This window comes from Protomyctophum bolini, assembly GCF_963924005.1.
Source record: "Protomyctophum bolini genome assembly, chromosome: 6".
NCBI classification, from domain to species: Eukaryota; Metazoa; Chordata; class Actinopteri; order Myctophiformes; family Myctophidae; genus Protomyctophum; species Protomyctophum bolini.
The window spans coordinates 25,408,270-25,419,335 of NC_137867.1; the positions used below are offsets into that span (position 1 = coordinate 25,408,270).

General features: G+C 39.3%; 1 protein-coding gene across 1 annotated transcript; it reads left to right on the forward strand.

Moving 5' to 3' along the window:
• Nucleotides 1–2,545: 2,545 nt before the first annotated feature.
• On the forward strand, nucleotides 2,546–7,702 carry slc2a11b (solute carrier family 2 member 11b; the record flags this gene model as incomplete). The annotated part of the gene is made up of 12 exons (XM_080765746.1): nucleotides 2,546–2,626; nucleotides 4,154–4,252; nucleotides 4,497–4,657; nucleotides 4,797–4,921; nucleotides 5,086–5,215; nucleotides 5,302–5,450; nucleotides 5,881–6,068; nucleotides 6,259–6,369; nucleotides 6,545–6,646; nucleotides 6,843–6,918; nucleotides 7,012–7,139; nucleotides 7,298–7,702. 12 exons carry the CDS (start codon nucleotides 2,546–2,548, stop codon nucleotides 7,505–7,507), a joined length of 1,560 nt encoding a protein of 519 aa, XP_080621872.1. The 3' UTR covers nucleotides 7,508–7,702.
• Nucleotides 7,703–11,066: the final 3,364 nt, after the last annotated feature.

Below are 11,066 nucleotides of genomic sequence, written 5' to 3' on the forward strand. Positions count from 1 at the left end.
CTGATACATCGGTGCATCACTACTATAAAGTAAAAAGAAATGATGGGGAAAATAGAGTTTCATGTTTTTTTTGGTTGTGAGGACATTTGAGTCACCTAACCGTGGTTGTTTGTCTGGGGTCACAATAGATAGATCCTTGAGAACCTTAAAGGACAACTTTAGTTTTTTTCAACCAAGGTTCATGTTTTAGGTTGTTTTTAGAGAAAGTAAAAGATGATTGTAACTTTTTTTTCATTTGCTGCTTTCTTTCGTTTTAGGGATTTTAGCTGTTTTTGACAGGGGGGCGGGGCATTCGAGCATGGGGCTAAATATGTATATTCTTTACAAAATCTTATAGCGATTTCTTTTTTTGTTATTTACTATAGTCCTACTAGACCCAAGAAATTATATCTGGCCACAGAAGATCACAGGATCTACTGAATGTGTCAAACTGATATTGAGCCTATGACACACAGTGTGGCTTCCCCCTAGTAGGCTAGGTAACGCCCTGGTAACGTCTGTCCCAACAGCCAGGAATCTTGGTGTTGTCCTGGACAGTCAACTCTCGTTCAAAGCTCACATCACAGCTGTCACTCGATCCTGTAGGTTCACACTCTCTAACATACGACGAATTAGACCGTTCCTCACCCAGGAATCAGCCCAGCTCCTAATCTAGACAACAGTCTTGTCAAAACTCGACTATTGTAACTCCCTCCTTACTGGCCTACCAGCATGTGCACTTAAGCCTCTCCAGCTGATCCAAAATGCCGCAGCTCGCTTGGTCTTCCAGCCAAAATTCTCACATGTCTCCCCCCTGCTCCGCTCCCTCCACTGGCTCCCGGTCGCTGCCCGCACAGAATACAAAACTCTGATGCTGGCATTCAAAGCAACCAAAGGTATGGCTCCCCCATATCTTGCAAGTATGATTGAACCCTACAAACCCTCCCGCACACTCAGATCAGCCAACGCAGGGAAGCTGGAAGTACCCTCACTAAAAACGCTGGGACAACGCTCCACACGTCTCAAACTCTTCTCCCTTCTGGCTCCAAAACTGTGGAATGCACTTCCCATTGCAGTCAGAACTGCAGCATCACTCCCAATCTTCCGCCGTAGTCTGAAAACCCACCTTTTCAGACTCCATCATGGCCCATAGCACTTACCCTACCCCTTAGATAGCATTTCTGTAGACTTAGATAGCATTTGATACAGACTTATAGCATGTTATGTAGACAGCACTATAATTACATTGTATATAGTCATAGCACGCCATAGTACATATGTATAGCATAGTAGTGTATATGTATAGTTCATATGTATGTTTCATTATATAGATATTCCACTGTTACTTTCTTAGCTTACGCATGTTTCATGATAAATGCTTTTATGTGATGTATTCCCATGCTTTTGTTCTTGCTTAATGTAAATCGCTCTGGATTAAGAGCGTCTGCTAAATGCCTAAATTGTAAATTGTAGGCTACCTTCATATTCAGTAGATCCTGTGATCTTCTGTGGCCAGATGTAATTTATTTGGTTCAAGTAGGACTATAGTAAATAAAAAAATAAATCGCTATAACATTTTGTAAAAAAATACATATTTATCCCCATGCTCGAATGCCCCCGCCCCCCTGTCAAAAACAGCTAAAATCACTAAAACGAAAGAAAGCAGAGAATGAAAAAAAATTAACACTCATCTTTTACTTTCTCTAATAACAACCTAAAACATGAACCTTGGTTGAAAAAAACTAAAGTTGTCCTTTAAGTACCTTAGGAAACAGTCGAAACTTTCTCCTTCTTGATTATTCCTTTTTGTTTATTTTTCTTGAACCTGAACAAACAATGTTTTACTCATAAATCAGTGGGTTGCCGCCAGTCTGGTGACCTTAAAGAATAAATACACCCCAAGTGACAGACTTTCAATAAAGCCAGTTGGAAGTTTCAACCTGTAGAGGCCAGTGCAACATTAGTTTACTGCCAGGGTGTAGTTGAAGTACCATAGCTATGTCATGATGAGACAGACCACTGCTCCTCTCTCTCTCCCCCTCACAGTCACATACTGTACACACACACACACACACACACACACACGCACGCATCAGGGTCCTCCATCTTCAATTCATCAGAACATTTAAGGACATACAAATATACACTTCTATGAAAAGAAGGAAATCATACAGTTGAAGAAATTAAAAAAGGGGAAACATGTACAGTATGAAAAAATACTAATAGAATAGATAGATACTGAGAATAGATACTGAACATATGATAAATTTTAGTAACTGAAATTAAGTGAGAGAGATGATTTTGCTGTACAGTAAGGTACCCTTCAACAAGCTTCACTATTCTCTTGTCTAGTTTACCACGCCTTTTGGTTTTTACACTCCCACTGGGTCACGCATGAGCTAACTCATCAATTGTATTCGCTACGGTATATTTACTACTCTGTGAATCGTCTCATTCATAGAGGGCTTCCTGTTTTAAGATGACAACGTTGTGAAGAGAGCTTTGTGCTTCTGTGAGAGAATTGAGAGACATGGATTTAAATGTAAATAAGTTAAAGAAATTAATCATGGAAAGATTCAGGAGAGAAAATGGAGATGAATATCATCCTTTACTTTTAAGCACCAGAGAACGTAAAAGGGAATTTAAGGTATGTATCCCAGGATTAAATGTATTGAGGGGTGGAATACTCATTTCAATAATGTAATAAATAACAGTTAAGCCTCACATACAATTACCGCCAGTGTAAAATACTGGTCATGATGCTGCATGCTACATTCCAGGTGTCTGGAATGTAAACAGATCAAAACAGTTTACAGACCTGGGTGTGACTTTAAATTCGGATCGTAATTAAATTACATTAAACTAAATTGTAATTTTCATTTTAACAAGGTAACAAGCATAGCCATTTTTCATCTCAGGAACTGAGAACTTTAACTTTTTTTAAATCAGAAAGATGCAGAAGTTAAATACATTACATTTATTACAAGCCGGTTGTATTACTTCAGAAAGTAATTCAGAATGCTCCGTCAATTATTTTAACATAAAACAAGCGATCATTTACTCCAGTTCTGGCAATATGGCACTGGCTTAGATTTGAGTTTAAAGTTACGTTTTATTTGTCACACACTCCCTTTAATTTTCTGTTCCAGACAAAACACTCGGGTCTTAATTTTAAAAGCATTTGACAAAATCACTGTATGGTGAGACAAACTTCTGCTGCTGCTATGCCCCTATACCCTGAACTCACAATCTAAGATCTCTTAGTGTTTTGAAGAAGTTGAAAACCAATCTTTAATCTGTCATTTAAATAAAGCCATTTTTATGTCCATAGCTCTTTACCTTCTCATAGCTTTTACCTTAAACTCAGCTGTATTTTTAGTTTTCTAATTTCTATTTACCAGTAAGACGCCTGAGGGCGAGAAGCGACCTCACCCTAAAGGGCGAGGTTGCGTGCACACATACGCCTCATTGACGGAAGACTGCTGGGCGAGCGCTGGCGCTTGGTCATGGGGGGGTCAGATCAACATTGAATGAATTCTCTACTGGCCATATTAGGAGCATGTCTTGAGTGTACAGGGTTTGATGAGGTCAGATCAACATATGGAATGTCAGAACAGGTCAGCTCCATACAGTATATGGAGATCTAAGGGTGGTAGCAGGGAGCGGGGACATTTTCTACCTGGGCCCTCATCAAACAGGGCCTTAATTTTCTGGCCTGTTGAGAACTCTATAGTTCTGCCGGGCGGGCTGCACTAATAACTTTGGAGCAGGCCCCTCTAGAGTTTGAATGGACAGGTATCAGTCAAAACAAAAGGGAGACATCGAAGAGGAATGATGGATGGGGTAGGATCAACATATGGAATGTCAGAACAGGTTCTGACATATATCCATATATGGAGATCTAAGGGTTTGATGTTTGAGGTCAGATGTAGAGTTGCTGGCCAATTTTGTTGACCTCAGGGGTCTCCATATATGGGCTTAACTCCATCCCTGATGATGACACATGTCACAAGACCTGGGCACCATATATGGTGCCCAACACACACTGGTGCCCGACACACTGACGGGAAATGCGTGATTCCATAATTCATTCGGTCGCAATTAATCATAAAGGTTGTATTTATTATTATTATATTAATATTAGGGTGACTCATTGTGTCTGTTTTGGTTGCAGTTGCCAAATAAATCACTTCTACTGGCTGCTGGTGCTGCTGGTATTGGAGGGGCCTTTCAGTATGGTTATAACGTTTCGGTCATCAATGCACCCACTCAGGTAATAATGACCCTATTTGGCTGTCAATCATTGTAGGAGACTGCATATATTACAGTTTATAGGCCTCTATGTTATTTATGTTTAGGAATAATCAATGGGAGCACCGAAGGCCAAGTGGTTAAGGTTTAGTGTAGCATACAACTGTGTTGCAACTTTGAAATATTTAGGATTTCTCAAATAATTATATACCATAAGGACAGCTTTCAGTCCAACTGTTACATGTTGATATTTTTCCATACTTCAGGCTGTGCAGAATTTCATCAACCACACCTGGCAAGAACGTTATGAGACTACCATCTCAGAGCATACTCTCACACTACTGTGGTCCACTATTGTATCTATATTCACATTAGGAGGGTTTTGTGGAAATAGTATTGGTGGATTCTTGTCCATTAAGTATGGGAGGTATGATTTTTTTTTATTATTACATTATTATTACATTGTTATTATTGTTTTGTTTTTGTTTTTTTTGTTTTATTACAAATGTGTGCCTTTGAAATAAAGCTTAAATGTATTCCTCCTTTGTATATGATCTCTGTTGCAGAAAAGGAACAATGCTGGGTAATAATTTATTGGCTTTACTTGCGGCACTGATAGTTGCCTTGAGCTACCACACAGGAGCATTTGAACTACTCATATTGGGACGTTTTGTCTCAGGCCTAAATGCAGGTGAATATTTCAACAGGCTTGTTCCTATCTTTATACTAAATGAGATCTAAATGTCATCTAAATGTCAGATAAAGAGAACTACATTTCTCAAAAATGATGAGAAAATACGCCCCGTCGCCCATACCCAGACAAAAACTTGGTTTTAAAACTTTTCTCTTTTGCAGGAATTGGTGTATGTGTGCAGCCTCTTTATTTAGGGGAAATAGCACCAACAGCTCTACGTGGTGCCATGGCAATGGGTACCTCAATTTTCATCACCGGTGGGATCTTTACTGGTCAAGTAATGGGCCTCAAGTGAGAACTGAAACTTGTTTTTGTGTTAATATGCCTGTGTGTTTGTTTCACCTTGCTATTGAGATATCATTCATGTGATTTTACAGGGAGCTACTGGGTAATGAGGAACACTGGCCCATTCTGCTCTCCACAACTTGTATCCCAGCATTCCTGCAGCTTTTGATCTTGCCCTTCTTCCCAGAGAGCCCACGGTACCTATTGATTGACAAGGGGGATGATGTTGGATGTAGAAAAGGTAATATGGCATTAAAACCGCTCTTGTACTTTTTAATGAAACTCGAAGAAATATATACACAAATATTGATTTAATGTTGATAGATTAAAGTCCAGCAATGCACTGCAAATCTTGATTTCACATTGTGCACATGACTGCATGGTTGAATAGACAGAGCGAGTCTTGTATTATCTCAGATAGTCAGAGACAGAAACATGAATTGTGGAGAATGGATAAATGTTCAAGCATATACCATGATAATGTGTAAGACGTTGTCTTTGAGCAGACATTATAACATACTGTGGAGGTTTGTAGAGGGAGCTTACACAGGTTGATCTGTCTGTTAGGTGAATCTGTCATGTGCGCAGAACAAATGCAATAATAGAGTATGACTGTGTCATGCGGCAATGAGATTATTCACAATCACACGTCTTGTGTTTCCCGGGTGTAGCTCTGAAGCAACTGCACGGGGCAGGCAACTATGATGGCGAGATGGAAGATATGGAGAGAGAGAGGATTGCTGCACTAGGGGTCGAAGCCAAGAAACCATGGGAACTGTTCAGTGACCGCAGTCTGCGCTTGCAGCTTGTCTCTATCATCTTGATCAACGCTGCACAGCAGCTCAATGGCATCAATGCAGTATGTCCAGTTGTCCACTAAAACTCTGCTTTCTCACAATGATGATTCTAATCTGGTTATACCAACAATGTCAGCAAAAAAAAGACATTTGCATAGTGATATCGATATCCAGATGTCTAAAATCATAATGTATTTTCTTTGCACAGCACATTATTATTATTTTTATTTTGTGTTCTTTACTTCTCTGCAGATTTATTTCTATGCAGATTATGTGTTCAAACAATCTGGCATTCCAGATGAAAGAATACCATATGCAACAGTAGGCACCGGTGCCTGTGAATGCATCACTGCTTTAACCTGTGTAAGTATGTGAGATACTGTTTCCAACTATATTATTTCATATTGGTTCTATGTGCTAGACATACTAGTGCAATATTAGAGTTGCGAAGCATACTTAATATGCTTCTCTCTTTATTTATTTTATTCTAAATAATCCTGTGGTGTGCATCCATGTGACGTGTTATGTGTTTTCTTAGGGCATGCTCATAGAGCGTTTGGGAAGGAAAGTGCTAATCTTGGGAGGGTATGCTCTGATGAGTATCTGCTGCATTTTATTCACTGTGAGCCTCACCTTTCAGGTAATTGAATAACTTAACATTTTGTTCTAAACTGTAGCCTACAGGAAGCACATGGTATACTAGCCTACTTGTTTTTTTGTTTTTCCTTCAAATATTTTCTTGTTCTTTTTACTATATTTTTTATGAAGTATAATAGCATGTTAACCAAACCTGTGTGTATCAAGTTAACATAATTCTTTCCTGTGTTTCCCTGCAGGAATCCAGCCCAGTTGTACCTTATATAAGTATGGCGTGTGTTTTTGCTTTTATCCTAAGTTTTGGTTTAGGACCAGGTAACTCATCAAAAAACAAATAGTTATTTTTCATCCATTGTTCTTCAAGTTCTGTTAAATAAGACCTCTTATATTGTTCCTTTTGCCCTGAAGGTGGTGTGACTAACATCTTGACCACGGAATTTTTCACACAAACCACGCGCCCTGCTGCATACATAATTGCAGGTTCTGTGAACTGGTTCAGCTTCTTCTTCATAGGCATGATCTTCCCATTTATTGTGGTAGGTGTCTATTATGCCACAATCTTTATCTTCTAATGTTGGGTTTCTACTTGGTACAGCTCAAAAGTTAATGGTTACCAGCAGGAAACAGGGCTTGAAAGTTGAACTGTTTAATAAAGCTCATCTAAGATAGTAAGTAATATATTCTGTCTCCACAGACTGGACTACAGCAGTACTGTTTCCTGGTTTTCATGGTCATTTGCCTGTTTGTGGGAAGCTACATATTCTTTTTTGTTCCTGAAACCAAGAACAAGACTTTTCTACAAATCCACAATGAATTCCAAAAGAAAGACAGGCGGAAGACTAGTACGATTATAAACAATTATGCACTAGAACCAAGGACAGCACAGTTTACAAGCTCTTTTTGAAATACAACTCATGGAAGCTTTCACTAACACGTATTACAAACTATGTTGCCTGTGATGAAGACTAATCTGCTGCCCCTATCAGGTGAACAAATGTTTCAGTCTGAATCATAAGTCAGCATGACTGGATTTTGCCCATGGTTGGTCAATTGTGAAATGTCAGGCTTATTTTTTTTTCCTTTTTTCTTTGTTTGTTTTTTGTCAACCCCAGGCATTAGATTTAGATTCTAATCAACTGGCTACTGTGAGACTATAGGTGAACACCACCTACACAGTATTCAGTGTAAACACTATATTGTTGTGTTTAGTTTAATAATTCATGTTTGACTTGATACTAATTAAGGGGGGCTCAGTTCAGTTAGATACCTAAAAATATAACAAGCATACTTCCTGTAGGAGGAACCCTAATCTATAAGTGTTCCTATCACCTTTCCTCTAGTCTAGTCTAGCACCACCCTCAGGCCAAAGTGTAAACTTTGAGCGCAATATGTCTCATCATAATGTATTGCAGATTGCAGGATGAAACCTAGCTCTGGTCCATAGCTCTAATGGAGGCAAGAGCAGTAAGGCTATGGATCAGAGCTAGATGAAACATATGTTTTTGGTGACCCCATGGCCTTTCCTCTAGTAGTGCCACCCTTAGGCTAAAAAACATTAGTTTTCTGTTTAAAGGCAAAAAAAACAAGTCACTCACTGCATCTAAAATAAAAGCACAAAGTAATATTTATTTTTTACAACATTGTTGCTTAAGAATGTTTTATAATTAGTTATTGTTTTTATTTTTATTTGGATTACCGTATTGTCCCGAATATAAGACGACTCTGATTATATGACGACACCCATTTTTCAAGACTCATTTGTAGAATAATAACATTGAATGTCAAAAAGTTTAGTCCCCGATTATAATACGACCCCGTTTTTTGGGATATTAACATTGGGGGGAAAAACGTAGTCTTATATTCAGGTCAATTTGGTATTTTGTTTTTCAAATTTGGACTACCGGTATTTAGACTAAATGTATTTGAATTGTATCTCACATACAATTCACCTTAGTTTAAATTTTCTGTCATCTAAACTTTAGACAACAGAAGGAAAATAGCCTATTGTACATTAAAAAAATTACTTTTATACCGTCTGTACTTTTATAAACTTCTGCTGAGATGAATTGATGAAGTGATCATTCTATACTCTTCCATAGGTAGAGAGAGGACCCTAGTACTGAGCATGTGAAGAAGAAGTCTCATCCCTCGCTTGCTTCTTATTAGAATTATTGAGTGTGTTACTGTTATAATTGCCCCCTGTCCATTTTGCTTTGACCTCAACCACTTAAACGCTCTGAGACGAGAAGTAGATAGTTCTAAATCAGAAACTTGAATGCAGTGCATCAAAGATTTCAGTTCCCACGTGGCTTGAATGATGCAACATAATCATCAGGGAAAGCAATGCTGCTGATTCTCATTGTACTCTAGTACCTAAGCTAAATTGGGAGGTGTCTGTCTGTCGGACTCTCTCTCTCTCTCTTGTTCTCCCTCTGTGTGTGTGTGTGTGTGTGTGTGTGTGTGTGTGTGTGTGTGTGTGTGTGTGTGTGTGTGTGTGTGTGTGTGTGTGTGTGTGTGTGTGTGTGTGTGTGTGTGTGTGTGTGTGTGTGTGTGTGTGTGTGTGTGTGTGTGTGTGTGTGCACGCGCGCGAGCGCGAGCGTGAGCGTGCATGTGTGATATAGCTGATTTTCTTTTTCCCTATGACCATTTATTGTCTGTGAGATAAAGATTGCACTTTTAAATAAACTGTACCACCATCAGTGATGTTGTGCCAGGGTATGTCTAACTGCCTGGTAACCCAAGACACACTCAACCACATTTCTTTGGGGACCATACGCCCCCATGCATGGTTCTTGTATTTGTTTTACTGAGGTTAGGATTAGGCATAGTTTTACTGAGGTTAAGATTAGGAATACATTTAGGCTTTAGGCATAGTTTTCCTTTAGGAATAAGGTTGGGTTTAGGGTTTAGGCATAGTTTTACTGAGGTTATGTTTAGGAATGGCGACTGTTCCATGGTCGTCGAATTTGACTCTCAGGGCCAGGGTGTTTTAGGGTGAGTGTTCTTGTATTCATTTGTTAATGGAAAAAATATGTAAATTTTCAGGTGAGTGCAGGGGGATTCTGTTGCCTCCGGTAACACAATTGGCAGGCTGTTTGTGAAAATCAGCAAAAATCAGCAAAATCAGCAAATGTGTCCCTCTTCCCCTTGGAGAACCATGTGGACTAGAGAGGGTTCTCAACGTTTTTGGCTGGGGACCCCCGGAAATGCTTTGGCCATGACTCGTGACCCCGTCTGTCAATATTCTGAAGATGCTGGAACTCACCGTTTCCCAAACAGTGGGTCACGACTCGAGTAAAACAAAAATAATAAAAAAATCCCATTTATTTGTTCTTAAAAATAAATAAATAAATCTATACATTTTAAAACAAACAAGAAATGCCATACTGTATGAATATAAGAATGAAAGGAAGAATTCATTCATTTAGTTAAACTCAAGAGTCACGACCATGTTCATATGGAGCACAAATTCATAAATGGTTTAAGCCTACAACCAGTATGAAACAACAGAGCTTCTTAATATGGCACAGTTGAGAAGCAGACGTTAAACTATTAATCTGGTGTCATGTCAGTGAGGTCAATAGAGTTGCTGGCCGGCTCTATATATTCAGATCTGTATGTCAAACCATGTATGGCTATACAGGGTTTGATGAGGTCAGTGTTGTGATCTTCATATATGGAGATCCAGGTGATGCTAGTCAGTTCCACATAATTATGGAGATCCATGTGTTGTACCAACTTGGTTCATTTGCAAGTGTGACAACACTGTGTCGCGGCAACCACACAGGTAATCATCAGAATATCACGATATGGCCATATATTGACATTCCCATATGAGCTTAATATTGACCACAGTGGTTGGACTGATAACCATATATATGGAGATCTAAGGGTCTCCATGATTTCACGTGATGAAATCAATCAATCAAAGCCTATAGAGAAAATGTAGTTCACTTCTCTAGATATCAAACACAAATATATGTATAAAGGTATTCACACACACACACACACACACACACACACACACACACACACACACACACACACACACACACACACGTACACACACACACACACACACACACACACACACACACACACACACACACACACACAGTAACGAAGACTCTGACTGACGTTGGGCTACATGACATATGACATGTATGACAATCCCTATATTTGGCCCGAGCCGACCTAGTGCTGATATCAGATAGATGTGGTATAACCATATATGGATAGATCTAACTGGCTTAGTCATCGTGACAATTAAGCATAGTCGGAGAATAGGGGCATAGGCTTATAACAAGGGTCGGCTTCAGGGAGAAGGCAGAAGTCAAAGCATCCTGGTTTAAGTTCTAATCGGACACCACTGCGGGGGTCCTAAACTAAGTAATCAGCAATAGAGCCTTGAGCTATTTTATACACACAGTTGACTCACGTCAAGAGTAGCCTCGGTCCCAGGC